At 38.9% G+C, this 23,795-nt stretch overlaps 1 protein-coding gene across 1 annotated transcript in view; it reads right to left on the reverse strand.

Moving 5' to 3' along the window:
• The window catches only part of HAPLN1 (hyaluronan and proteoglycan link protein 1), a 71,998-nt gene that overhangs the window by 25,478 nt on the left and 22,725 nt on the right, over positions 1 to 23,795 (reverse strand). The window contains exon 2 of the mRNA XM_047863655.1: positions 7,890 to 8,018. Within this exon, the coding sequence (XP_047719611.1) occupies positions 7,890 to 7,992 (103 nt within the window). The 5' untranslated portion in view covers positions 7,993 to 8,018. The remainder of the gene's footprint in view (positions 1 to 7,889; positions 8,019 to 23,795) is intronic.

The raw sequence follows: 23,795 nt of genomic DNA on the forward strand, positions 1-23,795 counted from the left end.
ATTTTTTTAAAATTTTTTTTTTCAACATTTATTTATTTTTGGGACAGAGAGAGACAGAGCATGAACGGAGGAGGGGCAGAGAGAGAGGGAGACACAGAATCGGAAACAGGCTCCAGGCTCTGAGCCACCAGCCCAGAGCCCGACGCGGGGCTCGAACTCCCGGACCACGAGATCGTGACCTGGCTGAAGTCGGACGTTTAACTGACTGCGCCACCCAGGCGCCCCAATTTATTTTTGAAACAGAGAGAACTGGGGAGGGGCAGAGTGAGAGGGAGACACTGAATCTGAAGCAGGCTCCAGGCTCTGAGCTGTCAGCCCAAAGCCTGGACATGGGGCTCAAACCCACGAACTGTGAGATCACGTCCTGAGCAAAAGTCAGACACTTAACCGACTGAGACATCCAGGCGGGCCCAAGAGATTTTTAAATGTAGGTTTTTATACCTGGAAATATTATAAAATGTGTTGCTTTAATGTGCTTTATAGAATAACATAGAATCAGCATTCTAGGTTACTCAGTAACAAGTTTAGAAATATTCTTAAGATGTATTTTATGAGTTTAAATCTACTAAGTGATAAAAGCTTTAGTGAGTATGGATACAAAGTTCTAAACAATAAGAGTTTTTTGTTTAGTAGCTCTTTACTCTTTTCTACATGTTTCCACCTCTGTTTAACACTTACTTTGTTCTTTTTTGGTTACCTTTTGTTGCCATAATTTTGTTGGTAATCTCACCGAGGACATGGACTGTCCTTCCTCAGAGAATAACCCAGTGCTTTGCTTGAAAGAGGACAATGTTCATCAAGTGCCTGACTGCAGATTTTCTCAAAAGGACACGCAAATGCAGAGAAGGCTAGGGCATGGGCTAGCAGATGCAAAGTTGGTATGAAAATATACGTATTTCTGAATCAAGATTAAGGAATTTATAGAAATTATATATTAATCTATAATCATTTAATCCCTTGCCTTATCTATTCATGACCATTGAGTACATATGTATATATGTATAATTATACAATGTGTGTGTATCCAGGACTATATAGTTGAAGAAAGGTGTTGCCATGTTTGACTTTTATCTGTAATTTAAAGAAACTACTTTTTTGAAGGCTTCTGTTTAAATAAAAGTAATAGTAGGTAATAGTGTTCTCTCTGTGGCATTCCATAATTTTTCCATCAGTTATCATAGTCCTTAGTTCTATATTCATAGTAATGTCTGTTTCATCCTCTTACTGGATGAAAAGCTGCATGAAGACAAAGACTGTGTGTTCTGTTCATCATTCTGTCCCCAATGCCTGTAAGAGTAGGTGCTTGCCACAGACGGAATGTCTGTATGCTCTCAAAATTCCTATGTTAAGGACAGCTGGGTGCCTCAGGCAGTAAGCATCTGACTCTTGATTTTGGCTCAGGTCATGATCTCACAGTTTATGAGTTCGAGCTCTGCATCGAGCTCCACAATGATAGTGTGGAGCCTGCTTGGGATTCTCTCTCTTTCCCCCTCTCTCTGCCCCTCCCCACTCATACTTTCTCTCTCTCAAAATAAATAAACTTAAACATTTTTTTTTCATATGTTGAACACTGATCCCCAAGTAATGATTTGTAGAGGTAGAACCTTTAGTATGTGATTAGGTCATGAGTATGAGTCCTCATGAATGGGATTAGTGCCCTTATAGAAAAGAGACAGGAGGGCTACCTTGTTCTTTTCCACCTTGTTCTGTGAATCATGAAGCTAGCTCTCATCAGACAGCAAATATTCCAGTGCTATGATTTTGGACTTCTCAGCCTCCAGAACTGTGAGAAGTAAGTTTCTGTTATTTATAAGCCACCCGATTTATGGTATTCCCTTATAGCAGCCCCACTAAGTGCATGTACGTTTGTGTGCAGTACATGATTATTTTCCTTCTTTTGATGGCTCATTTATTATATTCATATTCTTAGTTTGACCAAATGATAAGCCTGTGTTTAATGTAGTTGGTTCTTATTATCGTATTTGGCTTTATGTCCTATCGTAAACTAATAGATTTCAGAAAGTTCATTCAATACTCATGATGTTGCTAAGTTTTATAATTTTATGGTTAACTTTGCTGATATTTTATAGCTAGTAGTTTCTAGATAGAATTATCAATAGTATATATATTTCTGTAAGTGCGACTTGGAAAATACACTTAATCTTTGTGGATTTTAAATTTGTGCCAAATAGCATTATTCTGCCTCAAAACTACAAAAATGAATTAATTTAACTTTTCAAGACAGACTCAGAGTCCAATTGAGTTTTAAGTGGAAGAGAGAAAATTAAGCTGGAATAACACTTATCCCGTTCTCACATTAAACTTTGGCTCTGCAGACGGTTTGTGATCATACATTATTAAATTCATTCCACCTATTGTGATCCACTCTGCACCACCAGATCCCAACTCTGCAGATATTACATAAGGAACAGGATAGCACTGCAGTGACCAAACAAAAATCGAACACTCTTCAAAGCTGCCTACACACATCAGGAAGATTGCTGCCTCCTGCCTCTGGTGGACTCTCATGGAGCATAACATGCTGTGTGCGGTATGGGAGCCATGCATACGAGCAAACAAAATTTGCTACCACACTCCCAATCCTCCTCCTCATCGACTGCCTGTCATTCCACGAACTAGAAAGACACCTCATGGCTTTGGTAACACTGAATAGGGCTGGATTAGAAAAAGTACCTGGATTCTGGTCTTGCATTTATTCAACAAACATGTATCGATCACCTACTATGTGCCAGGTAGTGGTTCAGGTGACTGGATATGTCAGACGAAGATCCCTGTCTACCCTTGTGGAGTGGATGGACACATGAAGCACAGATGGATACAATTACATAAAAACAAGTAGAGTAGAGGGGTGCCTGCATGGCTCAGTCATTTAAGCACCTGACTTCGACTCAGGGCATCGTGTCCTGCTTCATGGTTCGAGCTCCGCACTGGGCTCTGTGCTGACAGCTCAGAGCCTGGAGCCTTCTTCAGATTCTCTGTCTCTCTCTCTCACTCTGCCCCTCCCCTGCTCATGTGGAGTGTATCAAAAATAAATGAATAAATGTTAAAAACAATAAGTAGGGTAGATAATCAGCGCTACAGAGAAAAGGAAGAGAAGGTGTGAGAGAGATCGGGGTGTCCGAGGAGGGGCAGAATGCTGCTGAGAGAGAAATTTCATTAAGAAAGTGAGAAATGAGCCCAGATTTGAAGAAAGGGAGGGCCTTAGCTGAGAGTCAATTCCCTCATCAGCCATGCAACCTGGGACAAGCAAGTAAAGGCTGTGAGTCTTGATTTCCTCGTTTGTACAATGGGCTATTGATCTACATGATCTACACTAGTTCTTTTGAATTCTCAAATTCTATAAACTATGATTTAACTTATGCCAACATTACAGAATGGAAGCAATCCTATAGTGTAAAGTGTCACATATGCTAAATGCTGTGGATGACACAGGACTTAAATGTTCGTTACAATAGCAATAATTTGGAAGTATCTCATTATACTCACTCGTTTTTCAACAAACTTATGTTAAGCACCTACTATGTGCCAAGCACTACTATACAGTTGGGGCATTACAAAGCTCACGGTCTGATGAGGCAAGGGAGGCACGTTAGTTAGCAAAAAGGAACGCACATTAAACTGGAACAGAGGAGTCGTTTGGGACACACAGCGAATGGAAGGACCAACCACAATGAGTGGGAATGTCCATTTCTGTCAAGGGTTCCTGGTACACATTATCTTTTCCTTTTAATATTCTTTCAAAAAATTTAAAGTAGCTTATCTGTGTTTACCTAGTAAGTATGTTGAGGGAAATATTACTTATGTTTGGAAAGCTTCAGTTTCCATAGGAAAGTAAAAATTATAAGATGATGTTTAACAATGTTGAACAAATCTTAAATTGTGAAATTAAGGAGGACAAAGAGGCAACTTATAAAATGTTTACTCCCTGAGAGCTAAGGTAATGATATGGTTCTGTTAACAAATGAATTTGAAAAGATAACCACTGGTTTTCCACTGGTATTTGTGCTCCTTTTTCTATTTAAAAGTCAGGGTTTTGTTGTTGTTGTTGCTGCTGCTGCTGCTGCTGTTATTATTTTTATTATTTTTTTCACAACTATTTATTTATTTATTTATTTTAAATGTTTGTTTATTTTTGAGAGACAGTGAGAGACAGAGCACAAGCTGGGGAAGGACAGAGACAGGGAGACACAGAATTCAAAGCAGGCTCCAGGCTCTGAGCTGTCAGCACAGAGCCTGATGCGGGGCTCACACTCACGAACTGCAAGATCATGGCATGAGCTGAAGTCAGGGCGCTTAACTGAGTGAGCCATCCAGGCGGCCCTCAACTTTTTATTTAAATTCCAGCTAATTATCATACAGTGCAATATTAGTTTCAGGTATAGAATTTAATGATTCAACACTTCCATACAACACATTATGTTCATCACAAGTGCCTTCCTTAATCCCCATCACCCATTTAGCCCATCCCCTCCACCCATAAAAACCAGTTTTCCATGATGGTTAGGAGGTAATAACCACAACGACAACAACTATTATCTAGCGGGAGCTTATTGTGTGCCAGGTTCAGTACTAAGCACTTTTCCATGTATTACTTCATTTAATTCTCACAAAACTTTTTGGAATCAGTGATCATGCCCAGTTTCCTAGATGTGATAACTGAGACTGGAAGAGATCAATTGTCCAAGCGCTAAAGCCAGTAAGTGGCATAATGGGTAAAACTCTTGAATTTGCCATCAGAAGACCTTCTCTTGAACACCAGAGGCAGGAAGTGCTGGCTCTCTGACCTGGATACGGTCAAACAGTTACATGTTCAGGATAACTGTACCTGCTTTGCTTTTCACATTGGTCAATGGGAAAAGGACCACAACATTTCTCTTCTGTCTTAAGACTTGTACTTTAAAAAGCATATTCATCATCTCTGAACTTCTACTAGTCATTGAAAGTCTACACAAAGAGTTTTTGGGCTTGATCCAAATATTTAAAAAATTGTGCTTCTGTGTATTTTGGATTTCCATACAAAATCCTTCCCAAAGATCTCAAGTTTCAAAGGATTTGGAAGTTGTTTGACTAGGCACATTATGAAATGAGGAATATAATCCATTAGTTGAGAGGGTTATGGAGAAGGCATTAACGAGAACTGTCTCTTCCTGTACAAGTATTTGAGGAAATGGCCCTCTCCTATATTGAGAGCAGTGTATGACAGCCAATGTAATATCTTGACTGGTCATTTTTAGCAGACTTTATGGACAAGTGACATTTGCTTTCTTGTGTAACCAAATTGATTCAAGAAAAAAAAGAATAAATTAGTATGCGTGCAATTTTATTTAAAGCTGTGTTTCCCCCCATGGGAATCTGGGAGACTTTTCATCACCAGAAAATTCTTTTTACTAGAAACACTTTGCACAGGGACCTACCCTTGCTGTTTTTTTTTTCCTAGTAATCTGACTTTTTTAAAAAAAACCCAGATTAAGTTTTTTTGTGCCTATATCTCCATAGAACCTTCTAAAACAAAATTGGCAGGAAGCCTTCAGAAAATTAATTAGGTAACTCTTATGCATGAGATTCAAGGATGTACATCTTGTGTTGAACATCTTTACCATTGCAGCCAAGGAGAATTTGAGGGTGATGAGCATTATTCCTCTGGGTGTTACTTAGGCCTGGAGAACTTAGAATACAAAAATCGATATTTAATGAAAAATGGGAGATAGAAGAAGTATTTTTGCAGTAACATGAATCTTGAGCAATTTTCTATCCCTGAGAGAAGCATATACTGCTCTTCAGTCCAGTTCAGGAATCTGAGATTTAGATTCCTAATTTAATCATATGACTGCAAAATTCATAGAAAATTCACAAGGATTTCAGCTCCCTTGAATCCTTTCTGGGCCAAGTTTGATTAATAACAGTTCCAAATGTGAGAAAATAATGTAGTATTTCAGCAAATAATGAGGGTTGCCTACTTCAAATAATGAGGGTTGATTATCTATTTTGCTGTCTGCTTTACTTTTGTATTGTAAAAGACAACGGAAATTGTGGCAGACCACTGGAGGTGTTTCTTTGAAGGATTGAAAAATATGAAAGTTCCATCTGAGTACAATCATAAAGGAAAAAGAAAACTTTCTATTAAACAAAAGTAATGATGATGAATATTTAGAGCAATTTTAAAATAAATTCTGACTTATGGACCTAGCATCAGAATACTGTCCCAAATCACCTTTCAGTAACAACTTCCATAAGCAAAGTATAGGCCTATGAGTGTTATTACTTGAAAGCTGTGACTAACTTTCTAAGAATAGGAATTTACAATTAAAATGAGGTGGACTACCAGGTCACTTAAAAAAGTTGGGTAGTGTATGTAAATGATCTGGATAATTCCGATCCCTGTGTAAGAAATTCCTTTGCACTAAATTTCAGCAGAATATATGGGTTGGAAAGGCAGGAGCAAACCAAGTTTTCCTTGCTGAGATAACTTGAGTCTTAGAGACTCCCCAGAGTAATTTTTAACATGTTAACACGTTTTAAAAATAATATTTGCATACTCTGGGTGCACTTTAGACTAAATGGTTTGTACATAGTTCATAATGTCACAGGAATTTAATAATTACTTGAAACCACAGCTAGAATTTATTTTATAGAGCACTTCAAACTGCTGTTGTTAATGACTAGGTATTCCTATTTTGGCTGCATTTAATTCTGTGATTAGATGTTAAAGGATGTTATCCCTCATTAGAAAATCTCTATGTGTAAATACCGTATAGTCTTTGGGAGACAGCCTGGATTCTACTATACACATTCAAGGGAACAGCTGAGTCAGCAGCTTGCATAGTAAAATTTATGATTATATAATTCATTTTCATGGTCCAACATTGGAAAACTTAAAGCTGCGGGAAGCAAAGAGAACTGAAAGAGAGATGTCTAAAATAGCTAGACGTCATCAAATTCAGAATTCGATTTGTGTAGTCATAATATAATACAGGAAAATACTTCTAGCCAGACTAGCATTTGACCTTCACCAACCATACTTTCCAACAGTGGATGCGGTTTTTGGAGGCTATGCTTTTGACCTTGAAGATGTAACTTAATGTTTTGTGTCTCTTAGCAAACTTACAATACCTCTGGTCCTCAAACCGAGCTCATCTAAAATTAATATCTTCGTGTGTTTGAACTGTTAAAGTCTATAATTCTTATTTTAATTATTCAGCCTACAAGGGCAAAGAGAGAAGCTGCAAACTATCTTTTTCTTATTGCATAAGTCTGTCGGCTTTCTTAGTGCAGGATGTCCCTCGTCTGAAGCTGGGACTGAGGAAACAGCTGCATTCTACTGCAGCCTTAAATCCTGCTACAGCTCTCAAGCTTAGGATTCAGCTGAGCTGCAAAATATGCAGGAGCAACACATTGGTCTATGGGAACTAAAGCTTTGGCAGAGGAGATTGTCGTAAAGTGAGTTACTCTTTCCTGAACCTTAGCTTGTCCCACTTTCATTTTCACATGGTTTTTCTTAATGATTACTCGAACAGAATGACGTTCCATTGTGAGTTTTACTTCCTATTTCTCCCTCCTTTTGCTTACATTTAAATAAACTTTATGCCCTTCATTCTACTTGGAAGACACCAACCGTAGTAAAAAGCCCTGAACAAATTGCATCAGCCCCTTGCGGTTGGACATTCCTAAGCCATTCTGCTTTAATTGTCCTCAATTCTTTACTGTAATGCAATAGCATTCAAAAACCAGAAAAGCATGTTCACCAATTAACAGAAAGGAAAAGAAAAAGCCAATGCAGCAGAGCTAAAATTAAGAAACACCAACCAAGCACCCCAACTCCAAGTAACTTGAAATTAATTTGACTTTCATGAGAACCTGCGTTTTCTTACCTTGGATGTGAATAACTCTGTCATGATCTAGAGTATAGTTGTCTGAATGATGATCGGCCCAGCAGATTGAAATCAGCACCAGGAGAAGTAGACTCTTCATCATCTTTATAACCCAAAGAATCTTCTTCACTGTGAGAGCATCACATACAAAGAGGCTTGTGAGATTTGGAACCCTTTGGAGTGTTGCACTGCACAACTTATTACCGCCTTATCATCATAGAATGGGTCTGTAAAAATATTTAACCCAATCTGTTCAGAAAGTTACTGTAGCTGTCTTTGGGAGCTGAAGACTGCAGCTTTGAACAATTCCAGTTTCCCTTATGCAGCCAGAGTCCAAATAGTGTTTAACTCTATCTTTGCAGAATTGTAAATCTAGAGATGTAAATCAGTATTGATTTGATATAAAGAGTTACAGTTAGTTACAAAAAGATATGGCAAGGATATAAAAAGACTTTAAAAATTATTTTGATCTCTGAATTTGAAGTATTACTTAACAAAACCACCATCTGACATAGCTGCCCTGCACGTGAGTATCACCGGGTCTAATTAGAAACTGAATCTTAAACCGGAGCAAATGAAAAATATTTGCATGAAACTTGACATCGTCATTCATTTTACATGTGGATTCCTAAGCAAGTTGGATTTGCTTGTTCTAAAGAAGAAGAAGAAGAAGAAGAAGAAGAAGAAGAAGAAGAAGAAGAAACAAACAAACAAAAAATCCCTGATTAAGTAAAAGCAGCACATTTATTACAGATTCACTTACCATCTTAAACACTGCTTGGGTCGATGGTGAAGAGTTGAAGATTATGGACAAACTAGGTTAGAGTTGTGCATGGTACCACTGCAGTCATCCTGATTGATTTTTCATTCATTCCTCCCTAAAATGCTGACGCACCAACTTAGAGTGCCAGGTGGGGTCTCTGCAGTCAGCAGAGGCACGGCTGCAGGGAGCGTCCCTGCCAGCCTCCCAGGGCAATTATGCAAATGAAGGGCTGAGACGACAGCTAAGCACAGCCCTGGTCCTAAGTGAAAGAGGCAGAGCCCTCACTTGGCTGTTCTTTACTGCGAGACCAATTTGATCAAAGGGGACACAATGCCCCCAAACGTTGTCATTGGAAGGGCCAAAAAGTGACTCCAAGTGATACAAACCTTATGACCTTGGCAATAGCTGTCAGGGAAGAATTTGAGTGTACCTCCTCTGTTTCCATGTGAAAGCCGAGGCAGATATTAACAAGGGCTTTCTTTTTTTTCCCATGCACATCGCAGCCTTAACAACACTTGGCTATTTTTAAAACTGAAATTGCACAGTACTGGCTTCTCACACTAATTTGTTTCTTCCAGGAAAGCCTGACTCCCTGGAATACTCATTACAGAGCGCTGAGTCTGTTCCTGGAGGTCCTTGCAGGCCTGCCTTGACTCCAGAGCCTGATGACACACGAGACACAGGCGTCCCCGTCTCTCCTGGGACAGAAATCCCTCTTTGCGTTCTCCTAACACTGGGCATTGCTGTGGTGCCTGTGGCTTCAGTCTTTCATGTTAGCTTGAACCCTTTTCTTTCTCTTCCTTATGACACAGAAAGAAGACAGTGGATGAGCAAATGAAGAAACTTACTTTTCCAGGACACTGAGGGTGTCACTTTTAAAATGTTATTTGATTTGCTCATCTTATTTTCTGAAATTCACTTGACTGTGTCTCTGAGGGTTTTTTGGAAATGCTTGTTGTTGTTTTTTTAATTTTAAAAATATTAATTTTTGAGACAGCGAGACACACACAGAGCATGCGTGGGGCAGGGGTAGAGAAAGAGGGAGACAGAATCCGAAGCAGGCTCCAGGCTCTGAGCTGTCAGCACAGAGCCCGATGCGGGGCCTGAGCTCACAAACCGCGAGATCATGACTTGAGCCGAAGTCGGACACTTAACCAACTGAGCCACCCAGATGCCCCAGAAATGATTACGTTTTTGAAGATACTGACTTTTGTCCATAGGAATATTATTAACAAATATTACCTCTTTTCAGCCCACAACTGTACTTTGGGTGAAGACACATAATAAAAGTGATCTTTTCGAATTTGGAATATAATGGGGACAATTCCATACTCAAGCATAAGACAGTGGGGAAACCAACACAAGAGGTATCATGGGCTCTCTCCCTGCTACAGGAATCAAAGGAGAGGGAAATGTGGGGCCACCTGGGTGGCTCAGGTGGTTAAGCATCGACTTTGTTTCAGGTCATGATCTCAAGGTTTGAGAGTTCGAGCCCCGTGTTAGGCTCTGTGCTGACAGCTCAGAGCCTGGAGCCTGCTTCACATGCTGTGTCTCCCTCTCTCTCTGCCCCTCCCCCCCACTCACACTCTGTCTCTCTCCTTCAAAAATAAACAAACATTTAAAAAGTTTTTTTTTTTTAAAGGACAGGGAGATGTTGAAGAGGGAGTGGGAGGAAAACATATATAATTTCATCACTTAAAGAGCAGAAAAATTCTAAGTGAGGGATCAGATGAGCAGAAGCAGAGAATTTGCTATGTTAATTTCCACATTTGCGTGGTCATTTACAGCAGAATTTATGCACACACACACACACACACACATACACATGCACACTGTTACAGTTGTACATCCTAGACCTACAGTCATCCTCATTTTTATTCACTTCTACTTAAAGCATATTCCACACAAATTTGTGCATCTCCTTTAATTCCATACCAGAGAATTAGAAATTGTATCACTGGAGGTTCTTTCCATTGAATTAACATATTCATTGGCCAACAGCTCAATTTTAAAATGCAAACATCCCAGGTGGGGTGAGGGGTATAAATAATAATAACAATAATAATAATAACAACAGCAGTTCCTTTTAATTGAATGTCTACTATTTGCCAAGTGCTATGCTAAGCACGGTACCTACAATGCCTTGAGACCGTGAGACCAAAATTTCCATTTTTCCTAACAGGGACAGTTACCTTGCTGAAGGTCACACATCTAGTAAGTTGTATTTGCTTTCAAGCAAAAGCAACCCCTACCCTGAGCTACGCTTGTTGCTCTGAAAGTGAAACTTGTTATTTGTTTTATTGCCTTTTTTATTTAGCCTCTTTAACTTGAACCTACCAAGCTCTGAAAACCTTAATTTGTGTTATATGTGAATATAAACTTTTTTTTTCCACAGCTTATAGATGAGAAGTCAGATGGCAGTTTTTGTAATATGACTGTGCCCTGCCTCACTTGTGATACCAACCTAGGGCCACAAACACTGCCTTGGTGCTCACGTGTGTACACACACACACACACACACACACACACACACACACTGACACACACACCATCTTCATTTTAACAAGGATATGGCACATCTTCAGTGATTTTTGATTCAAATACAGGCGTGGGTCGGTGCACACTTTCAAGCACCCTCACTGGTGTTAACGCACTCCAGGCAGGATAGCGTGGGACTATGACATGCTAAGGTCCCCTAGAACGAACTTTAGGGCCACAGTGTTCAGGTGTCGAAGCCAACTCCACTGCGACGTGAGGTCCTAGGGTGCGTTTCCTAGAGCACAAGGGCTGTGCCAGAGGCCTGCGTGCTGGTGCTCAGTGGAGAAGGATGCCTTGGAGGTAGCAGGCGGTCATGTGAGGGAATGAATTGAATCCTGCTTATTTGCATTTTGTAACAACATTTTCTCTGAATATCCAGGTGTGTTAGGTAAAAAGTTTCAGTTTTTGATATGAGTAAAATTTAGGAAATCTAGGGGACCTTTATACCACCACCTATTTACCAACCTTGAATTAGCACTCAGTTCACCTGCAGCTCACACCATTGACGTCTCTTTTTATAGCTGACCAAGCCTGGCTGCCTGATGCTGCAGCCAGCTTCAAGATGGGTTCAAACAGAAATGCCTGTGTTCTTGGTCAAAGACATAGGATAGGGCTGTAATTTTCCAGTGCTGCTTTGGTGATAATTAAACCGCTATTCGGAAGCAAGATAGTGTGGTCAACATAGAAGTCTAGTAGTTTGATACAAGTATAGATATACCAATACCAGTAGTCTAATAGCAAAGTGGCCAATTGCTATTTCTTTTTTTTAATTTTTTTTATTTTTGAGACAGAGAGAGACAGAGCATGAACAGGGGAGGGTCAGAGAGAGAGGGAGACACAGAATTGGAAACAGGCTCCAGGCTCTGAGCTGTCAGCAGAGAGCCTGACGCGGGGCTCGAACTCACGGACCGCGAGATCATGACCTGAGCTGAAGTCGGACGCTTAACCGACTGAGCCACCCAGGCGCCCGCCAATTGCTATTTCTTAAACACTGCTAAAATTTGTGTTACGATGGTAGCTACACTGTGACACAAGGTAACGTATAGGTTTGTCAAATCACTCCTGTACACCTGAAGCTAATGTAACACTGTGTGTCAACTCTACTTCAGTTTAAGAAAATAACAAAAAATAAAATTACTATATGAGGTAGTAGGTTAATAAAACCCAATGGAAGGCATGGGTGCTGTTTTCTGTGCCAAGAGGCCTATGCCACACATTTCCTGAACCCATTTAATTATTATTTCTCAAAACAATGCAGTTTGAAGAATTGTGTTATTATACACATTTTACAGTTACAGAACCAGAGTCGGAGTGGTGGAGTCCCAAGCACATAAAACGAGAAACTGGGGATCTGGGCAGTCTGACCCCCCGAGCTCTGGCTTGCACTCTCCAGCGCCACTCACGGCGTCTGTCCTTTGTGCCTTGAGAAAGGCCTTCAACTCTCCCAGTCAGGTCTCCCAGATCTCTTACAGTTCACACAGGTTGGAATGCTGTCTTTCATCCCTTTCTCACTGGGTTATAGGAGTAGCACTTAATCCCAGTCCTGTTTGCACAAGACATGTTTGAGTGCACAGTATGAATGCTTTTCTCACTGCACACCCAGCACCCAGAACCTCCCTGTGCCAAGAGGAAGAATGAATGGAAAATTGAATCTGGGAGAAACAGCTATGAGGACTAAAGCAGCTGAGACTGAGGAGAGTTTAATACTGTGTAAAGAGTTACACTTATTATTATATGGAGAATGGTAAAAGTTACTTCTTCTCCACTGAGAACTTAATGAAGTAAACCAGGTTTCAGTTTAGTACTTGAAACTTAGTTTAGAAATTACAAGAATCAATACAAAGGTTGCTAAAGATTGACTAAGAATCTCCTTTGACAGAATTACTTCGAAATAGATGGAATCTTTTCCTCTTCGGTATCTTTTAAATCTGATCTAGTTACAGGCAGAAGAGGGTTTATGATCAGTGTTTCTTCAAACTTCGTCAGTGGTAAAACTTGGTCAATGAAAAAAAAAAGAAAGAAAAACAAAAGAGAAGGGACTCCAAAAGTGTAATTTTTCATTAGGTAACGTTAATCCATTAAAAAATTAGTTCTTTTTTGAAGTAACCTTTTTTTTTCTTTTACCCTTTTGCTATTAGAATGGCCTTTATTTCATGGAATTAAGAGTTGTAGACTTCTCAAATTGTATATTTTTTGTGTGTTGAGCAATTTTTTTTTAAAAAAGAATAACCTTATGTCAGTTTCTCTGTTGTTTTACTGTTGTTGGTTGGCCTTGTTTTCTGCTTTTTAAAATTTTTTTTAATGTTTATTTTTGACAGACAGAGAGACACAGAGTATGAGTGGGAGAGGGGCAGAGAGAGAGAGAGAGAGGGTGTGAAACAGGCCCCAGGTTCTGAGCTGTCAGCACAGAGCCTGACACAGAGCTCAAACTCACAAAACCGTGAGATCATGACCTGAGCCCAAGTCAGATGCCTAACTGACTGAGCCACCCAGGCACCCTTGTTTTCTGTTTTGACTCTACACATAGGTGCAATCCAGTAGTCAGACCTTTGACCCAAATGATGGCTAATGAATTGACCCTACTGATGCGTTCGAATTGTTCAATGTGCAGAGGAACACTTGGATTTTTACCTAAGCCCTGAGATTTATTGCACACATGGGGGCAGTAGAATGCAGAACTGCTTGGAATATACCCATTGCTCAAGAGAAAAGCCATAATTGAAAAAAAAAAAAAGAAATCTTTGTTCAATGATACAACTCCCCTCAGGGAGTGAGTCTATATAAACTTCAAGTGAACGTGGCATTTTCGCCTGTCATCTTGCATTGTTATATGAAAGCACAAGCTGTTGGAGAAGCTAAAGAGCATTTATGATGCCCTGAATTAGACGGCCAGCCATGGTCACTTTCTAATCTGGTCGTGGTCAGTCTGTTGCTTCCTAGGATCCTCATGACTCTCAGAATAACTTGCGTCTTGAAATGTATTAGTTACTTCTTTTTCTTCCTCTGTAGTTTGAAATCACCTACTTTATTTCCAATTTTTCTCTACATTTTCCATCATTGTTTTATCTCTTCTTGTTTCTCTCTCTCCTTCTATTTCTCCATTCATTGAATATAAATCTTACCCTACCTCTCCACTCTTCTCTTCTTCCTATATTTTATTATATTTATCATATTATTCGATATTTGACACAATCATCTGATTTATCATACAAAGCAGGGCATAGAATGTACAGGAAAACTATAATTACATGGAAAAACAGTAGGGTGTAAATTGGAGCTCTTCTAGGCAGATGGGGAGATAGGGTAGAAGGGTAAAAAAGGGAAGGCAGAATTTAGTTTCATTCCTTGCTCTGCCACTATCTAGTTATGTGACCCTGAGAGAAGTCATGCAGCTGCTTTGAAGGGGTCAAGTTCTTTATCCATCAATTGGAACAGCTGATGACAAATGTCAATGCTTTATACACATTTTTATTATTGTTTTTCTGTAATTGTTTTCCTACTGGAGAGATCAGGCCCTCCTCCAATCTACTTATATTGCATTTTAGGACTGTCCTCCTCGGCAAACAAATTCATGGATTTTTAAAGGGATGATATCAATAATACTTGTTTAAATAGCCAATTCAATTCACTTACTGCTTTTGGCTGGTTATTCTTTGCCAGCTCTCTCTGAGAGAATATTGATGGAGTTTGGGACAAACTCAGCATCCCTTCACTTAATCAAAGTGCATTTGCTCAAGCTGTTCATTGACCCACCTGAAACTGCTTTAAATAATTCTTGAGCTAAGAGTTAGACTTCCCCCAAACCATTTTTATGAAAGAGTTCTACAGTGGTTTTGTTTGCTGATAGGTTTTCCCAAATAAATTGAAACAAGGCGTGCATGAATAAAAGTAGGAACTGTATTTGATGTTTATAGTGTTCAATTCTGCAAGCTTTTGTTGAATATCTAGGGGGTGTGGAGGAAGCAGTGCATACACATATTAATAAGTTTAAGAACTTGTTTCTGAGTAACAGTCTGGCATTGCTGGATGAATAAATGAATGAAGCACATGTAGCAGGATTCTGATATGTCTAGGTCATAAACTATGTAAAACCCTAAACTGAAAGTAATACTTAAAAGTTGCAAACATGTCATTCAAAGTTTATTGGCATGCAATACCTTCCTTTGGAATTGTGTTATCTATCCCAGCTCATATTGAGGTTGGAGATGGATTTATAGATATAATATAGTATTTTATATTTATTTTACATCTTATTTGACTCATTTTTCTTCTATGAAAAGAGTAAGCAGAGTAAACTATGGCTCTCCAATGTTGTAGTGTGTCCTCTTCACCCAAGAATCTCTCCAAGTGGGTTAATACCACAGGACAGGTAGTTGTCAAAATTCACTCACGTGACAGGAAGGAAAGAATGTACATTGTAACTACAGTAAAAGATGACTTTCTCGTGATCGTATGTTCTTAGTGACTTTTGCGTGTGTAGCCACATCATATGGGTGGGATGGCATGTGGACACAGACACACCTATTCATTCTGAAATTACACACTTAAAAATGTGTTTCTCCGCACATTTATATGGACAGTCAGTAAGACCCTCCTTTCTGGTCATTCAAAGGAAATCACAGACATGCTGTCAATATATTCTAATATTCTGGTTCTACTGTTAGCATATAATTCACAGTTTGTTGGAGAAAAAAAAATGGTATGATAGGTGGACAAGAAGACTTATGGTTTCAAAGCCCTAGAGTGTAGAAGAAATTGCACAGTAGCTTTAGTGTATTTTTGCCAGCTCTGGCTACATACTATCTGCAGGTGTTCTCACTGTCTACTCAAAAGCTTTCCTTTACATGAGGTTTCTAAGTTTTCAGGTTCAGGCAGGAACATGTCTTCTATAATTAATAGTTTGTTTCTTAACCAGACAGTTCTTAGTAGAGGAAGTCAATAAGTACATTGTTAACATATTAACAAAAATACATTTTGATGATGGCGATGCTAAAAGAAAATCTCTTCTCTTCCCTTCTATTTATCTTTGGCGAATGGATCCTACTTTTGCTGCCCTGAAAACCATAATTTTACCATAGAACATTAAAAATCAGAGTATATTTGATATGAATATTATATTGCTTGTTCTTAAAAGTGCATCCTTCATGGAATACAGAGGAAAATATTCATTTCCTATCATTACACATAAAGAAAATGGTCAAAAATCAAATCACATCATGAACAATTCTTAAAAGATAATTCAGTTTGTTAGAATATAAATTAATGTTGCTGCCACTTCTCAGGCCATCTCATAGTTTCTTTATTGTTTACTAGGCTAAATGCTGCATTATATTGACATTTTAATAGTGATATTACAGAAATAGTAAGTCCACATGCTAAATTTTGACTAAAATAAAAATTTCACTAAAATTTTCTTCATTTCTAACCTAGAGTAATTTCTTCAAAAACCAAACACTAAAGCGTGTACCTATGTTAGCATCGTTCTGGGGGGAAAAAAAAAAAAGCTTTCTCTGTAGAGTGAATAAGCATGCTCTAAAGAGTATTCTTGTTAGGCACACTTGTGCAAGAAAGACTTCATTTTATAATTCATTCCTCTTTGATTCCATGATCAAAAATCTCAGTAGTATCAACAACTTACGTTGAGTAATAGAAAATTAGACTTCAAAAATATTTTTTTCTTAATGTGTGAAATCAAATGACTTATTGTCATTATCAGTAACAGTAAATGATTTTTGAACATGGAACTAGGAATTTGGCACTAAATTAAGAACTCTACAAAGGTAGACAGATTCCCTAGTGAACGGCAATTCAAATAGAACTTAATTAAACACAGCATTTAAAAGAGATTGAAAGGAGCCCTTTAACCAACAATGTAGACATATAAACACTATAAAACATTATAAAAGAATCAATATATATATAAAAGATTAAGAATTTAGATTGCTACCTCATTTTGTCCTAACAAATAACAAATCCAAAAACAGACAATAGCACATAAAATAAAACCACTTCCATTTTTTATTACTCATTTACATCATCTTAAAACCATGGAAAGTAACTCCCTTTTTAATATTTTAATGTGCAAATATGAATAAAATTGAGAAATGTTAGAACTGCTTTTAAGTGTAGGTTACATAAAAACGAGTTTAGAATCTAGCTCACACGAATACTAGTAATTGGATGCAAACGTCCACAGGCCTTAGAATTTGAAAGAAAAATTTTTAAATAAAATATTTAGAAGCAGGGTTTATATGGGTAAAAAACTCATCATAACATCACTTTCAATTAAACTATCTTTGAAAGTATGTCTAATTGAGGTAGCAAAACAATATTTTAGGACTCCGTTTCATTTAAAACCTTAGCATTTCTTTAAAAGCTCAAAAATTTCAACATCTCTCAGTTAAACATTATATTAACACTGGATCTAAAAATACAACTGCACATCATCTACAAGACAGCTTTGGTGGCATCACAGATGTTAACAGTCACAAGTATTCTACACAATGCAAAACCCAACTCTAAACTCATCACAGCATCCCACATCTAATTCTAAAATAGTTGACAAACAACAAGAATCAGGCAACTCACATATATTTTTTACGGTGATCAGACTCTGAGAAGGTGTAGAAAGATTTTAAATGTATGTCAATTCTGATTTTTTACTAAATACAAGGAAGAACTTTATGATCGATGATTTACTGAGGTATCTGATTGTACTAAGTCATGACAAAAACAAAAAAATCCATTAATGATCGTTTGCAGCAGAAACTTCTGTCTCCTTCTTGCTTGGTGCAGTCCCCACCTCTTTTGGCTGCCACTTTTAAGGTCTCTTCCAAGACCCTGAGGCAGGTTTAGTATTGGTTCACATCCTACGTCAAAGCACAATTCTCATCAGAATTCAGTTCATTGGCTTATGAGTAACAAAGCTTGTTCCAGCCCAAAAGGCTGTGTCTACACTGCACAAAAAGGGAGAATACAATATTCTTCAATTAACTTGGCAAATATAGACAGTTAAGCTCATTAAATTAAGTTTCCAAATTGATTTTATGATGCAAGATACAGCCTAAGAATTCATCTTGATAGGTTTTTAAGTTATAGTAATCTTTGAAAGTATTTTTTAAGCTTTTAAAACAAAATTATCCTCATTTACATCTTCTTTAGCTGAGGAATTTGTTCATTCTGAAAGCAACTAAAATCATTAAATAATCTTCTTTGTAGGCGCTGAAGCACTGACTTAGTCACTTAGAACTGACTACTCTAGACTCTAAAAATATCTACATAATTTATAACTTTCTTTTATAAATAATAATATCAGTTAAAACTTTTGTAGTATGTATTAGGCTCGCCTTTGACTTAGAACCAAATAATCATCTATGAGTATAAAACATAAAAGTGAGTTGTATTCTCGCAAGAAGTAAGGAAAACATGTACACCTGAATCTCAAAGGTTTTCAGTGTCCTTGAACACCATAAAATTACCACCCCCACCCCTTCCACAGACCCTTCTTTTCGACCTGGCTCCAAATTCCCACCACTGGAGTTACCAATGCTAAGTTTCTCAGGGTCTTTTCCATTTCAAATGTGACCGTGGCTTTGTAAATGTTAATGGAGGGTCTCAAGTCCCTGCAAGTGAGAGCCTAGGAGAGGTGCCTTTGTTCCTGGGTGGGTTTTGCCAAAGTTCAGAGGAAAGGAACAACTATAAAAACTATGTTTTTTACTCTTCCATAATTTTCATAGAAAGCAGCATTCATTCCACGAACATAAAAGTCCCAAATTCTCATCAATGTTGAGCAAATGACAGTTGAGAATTATTTGTGTACTAAGGACCTATGAGTAATCTCTTTTACCTCGTTAACTTTAGCAGGTATGCAGATGTATTTATACCTAGGTGATGAAATGTGATCCTGAGAATACACAGTACCTAGAAAGCAAGAGAAATGGTAACATTTGCACAACTCTTCAAAAAAGAAACTGCTGTCCAAAAACAGCACATACACAGCTCTCAGTCACTGTGCTCAGATGTTGGTAATAACTGCACACCTGAAAATAATTTGTAGTGCATGCTACAGAACAAATACCGAGAGGACCACTAAAGCTACAAATGTCATGGGCAATAAAATGTCCAGGGCTGATTCAGAGATTGGGTTCTAGAAAAGTGTGCTTTTGTAAGCAGTCTTTTAAAGTGCCAAAGCCCCTACCAATGAGAAGCCTACGAAAAGAACAGGAGAAGAGAAGAGAACAGAAGAAGAGAAGAGAAGCAAGAGGGGAATGGGGAACTGGGGAGATGAGAGAGAGAAGAAGGGGAAGAGGAGGAAGAGAAAGAGGAGGGCGGAGGAGGAGGAGAAGGAGAGGAAAAACCCAGCCGCTGGAAGAGAAGGAGCAGTGCTCCTTCGTGCTAATGGACACCTGAAAAAGGCGGCCGGCAGCAACAGCCACTGGAAATGGGAGAAATGACTTGCAGTACAGAAATCACAACCAAGAAAAACCCACCAGATAGGCTAAGTGAACAATCTGAGCAGATCCAGAGAGGGAAAACCCAGCTTTACATAGCTTAAGGGCCCCTAAATTATGTACTGTGCCATACGAAGCCACAATTCACGTAATTATCCACTAAGCACCACTTTATGCCAGGCAAGTAGAAATAAGGCTTCAGATCCCAAAGTCACCCTTCAGGGAGGCTGCAAAGAAGTAGCACGGAGCAGAATGCTAAGTGCATAGAGATGACTCGGGATACTGTTGGAGAAAGAGGAAGGGCTCCCCAGAATGCAATGGGATGGGCACCCTCTGGAGTTGTAGGACGCAGCAGCCTTGGCAGGCACCTAAGCCAGCCTGGGAGGGGACAGGCGTGGTTTCACAAAGAGGATGATGGCACAGCTGGATCTGCAAGACAAGGAGATAGAGAAGGGGGCAGAGGATGTTGCTGTCTGTCAGAATAGCACGCACAAAGGAAATGAGCTGGGAGAGGCGTTGGGGCGCTGAACGGTTGCACGAAGCCCCGCGTGACTGCAGAGTAGGATAATCAGAATAGCGATGTGGATAAGCTGGCGCGTGGTTGGACAGGCATCCAGGGCACGGGCAAGAAGGCCTTGCACGGCACGCTAATTTGCATTTTTCTTGATGCCAGCCGGTTTTCTAACCAAATCCTCACCACCACTGCAAGTGGCTTAGTTTATCTTTACATATCTCAAATTAATACCCTAAAAATATAACTGCTAGAGCACATCACAAACAGGGATTTTCTTACACGTGTCGTGTTCTATTGACTAAGGAAGATGCATCCGTAACACACTTTCCAAAGATTTCTAGTGTTTTACAAAAGTATGATGTAAACATTTCAAAGCCTATTAGGCTAACTTTTAGTATTGGGTTTCACTTACTGTTCCGAAATGCCAGATTCACCCAGATGTTACTCTACGTTCAACATCAGTGTAGTCACAGAGCACACCAAAAATTTAATACATTTTCACACTGGGTTATATCAAAAGAGTGTCAAGCCACATACTTGAAAGTAGTTCTCTGAATATTGTGTGGGATTCAAGAGCAGAATATACGCCATTGCATGGGTGCGTAATTACTGGAATGCAAGCTCCAGAAGGGTAGAAACTATCTACCGTGATATCCCCTGGGACCCACTGGGAGTTCAGGGGGCATTGGTGTTGCACTGTGCACTGCAGAATGGATGGCAACCCCCAGTGTTGTACAGTACACAACCTACACAACCATATGTTTTAGCCTTCTTGATATGAGACATAACACACACGCACACACACACACAACTCACCTATTGAAACAATCATCACATTTTATACACATGAAACAATCATAAAATTTTCAAATGATTAATGAACCACCTCAAAGTGATTCCATGTTAATGTTACAGAAGTTTAAGCCCCACTGAGTACAAAAACTGGATTTCAGAATTTTATGATATTTTATAAAGATACTCCTAGCATCGTGTGAGTTTCCTCTGAGTGTACATGAATAATAACGAATGAATTATTCAGTACTTACAGCTGATGTAAGGGTGATCCAGAGTTAACTAGTTACCAGAGTAACTCAGTTACTCCATTGCTTGTGTGGATTGCTACGATCCTTTCTCGCTTACCTCAATCTCAACCTGCCATGGGCATATCTTGCATGTTTGCTGCTCATTTGAAGCACATAATCTAACATAAAAGACCACTTTTGGCCCAGGGCCTACGTCTTCCCATGCCTTCTCTCAAGTATGTCCACACAAGTTTTTGTAGTCCGTTTGTGGAAGAACATAAAGCATAAAAGTTACTGAAGCATTTACACAGGCTCTCGTTGCTAACTGCCCACCTCCTCTACCTCTGTCACCAATCCTTCAGCCATCTTCTTGATAGAGTATTCTCACACTGGTGGAAAATAAACATAGCATAAGCCTCTGAAAGCTTAGTGTGAGTGAGCCAATATTTCGTCAGTATTTCCCATTTTATTTCTTCACACTGGTACTTTGGAGATTGTCTGAAGTTGTACCTCCAGTGAAGGCAGAGTCAGACAAAAATTAGGGATGTAAAATGCAGTCAAATAGGGGGAAGAACAGGAAAGGAAAGAACAGGACTTGAGGCCAAATTTTCTATCTCATTTCCTCCTACCTGCTAATTTAAAATTTACTTAAGAATCATGCCCTCTGGCCAACTCCTTGCATGATTATCTGACCTCTGTGTTAAAAAGGGAAAGACATGACCAGGAAAACAAAGAAGCAGCGGTTATGAGTGGTGAAAAGGTAGCATAGGGAACAAGACCAGTCTGTCCAATATAATCACCTTAGTGAGGGGTTCTGAACTCTGTCGATCTCTTCCTGCACAGCTTCTAGAACCCTCCCTTGGCTTATATGAGAGGCAAAGATAGTGAAAGCCACGTACTTTAATTCTCATCTGAGTTGGTAATAGCAAGAGCAGCAACGAAATAAAAAGGCTCAGTATGGTCGGACTTCAGGTGGTAATTTCTAGCAATGAATTCTGAAGCAACCATGTCACCTCTTCATTCTGCTGATGCTGACTAAAAATGTAGTGCAGCAAATCCAGTGCCAACACAGGCACAGGCCCCACCCCTCACGCCATCCCAGCCATTTCAGAGACTCAGCATGTAGGTTCAGGAAAGTCCTTGAATCTACACTGCCAGGCCAAAGGGTGGGAGAGGAGAGTAAAACAGGTGGGGTGCAAAGTGACACAAAACAAAAGAAGGTCAATTAAATTTCAGGAAGTTCAAAGCAGGATAAGGTTTATTTTCTCCACATCTGGGAGGGTGTGTTGTTGTTTTTGTTTTTTCATTCCTGATTTTCAAGGGAAGAATTTCATTCTGTAAAAATTCCATTCGAGAAAAAAAAAGCTAATAGGTTAAGTTGGCTGTTTGTAAGTTAAGATAGTTAATGTGACAGGTATTTTAAAATATATGCAAAAGAGGAAATGTACTTGAAACTACTGAAAGGACTTCAACATAACTGGCATAACAAGGGCAACTAGTTATTAAAAAGCAAAACACACCCACACCCACATACACACACACACACACAGAGGAAAAGACAATGATCTCACTGAATCATTAACCTTAATGATCTAGTCCAGTCAAAATCAATTTTTTAAAAACTGCACAATTGGCAAATATTCTCTCAGTATGTAGTGAATGGCCTAAGGATGCATCTGCTGTTTCTCCCATTGAGAGGAAGGGCTTGCCCCTCATTTAAGGAACGCTTGCCCAAAATTTGCATTTTTAGTGATACTTTAGGCACATCTTTGCAAAATACCCTGTTCAGCAAAAGCATAAATTTCTGTTTAGTCTCCTGCAGAATGACAGAATAAATATCTACTCACTGGCATAGTATTCAAAGCATTTATTCAACAATGTTTTAGAAGTAAGCATATAAAATGCAATCCATAGCCCCAAATATCTTACCATTATGGAATCCAAACCAGCAATGACCTCTTGAAATCCCATTGGATTGCATTGGATGTGACACTAATGTGATTAGATGCTCAGTTTCCCCAACTAGAATGTAACTCCATTGCCCTTATTGTATTATCAGCCCTTGAATCTCCAGCATGCAGGCTGGAAGAATGTCTTCAGACTATTGTGTAAGTTATCTGTCAATTTTAATATTTTAGGACATCCTACTCTTTAATATGGATAATGAAAAAAAAAAAGAAAGTATCAGGAGAATTGATTAACTTTGTATTTTTGTTCTTTGGTGTTACAATATCTAAATTATGGAAGTGCATTTATAAGAACATTCCCCATTACTGCTCTTCAACTGACACACCAAAAGGCTGTTTTTACCCCCTTGGTTTCATTAAGAAACAAATACTGGATAGACAAGAATTTCTAGTCACAAAATAAGCCAAATAGGATGAAGAAAATGTGTTCTCATATCCCTCAATTCTTTCCTTTGTTTCTTTTCTTTCTTCTTCCTCTTTCTAGAATACCCTGATGTCTGAGACATTTTACCTATTCATGGATTTACATTTCAAGGCTCTCTCCTCAGACCTGCCACCCCTGACTCAAGTGATAGCTATTTTCTGACCCTCTCTACCCTTAAATCCAGTATTTCCTTTGCCTTTAGTCTTCTGTTGGTCTCTTGCTTCTTGA

This window comes from Prionailurus viverrinus, chromosome A1, assembly GCF_022837055.1.
Source record: "Prionailurus viverrinus isolate Anna chromosome A1, UM_Priviv_1.0, whole genome shotgun sequence".
NCBI classification, from domain to species: Eukaryota; Metazoa; Chordata; class Mammalia; order Carnivora; family Felidae; genus Prionailurus; species Prionailurus viverrinus.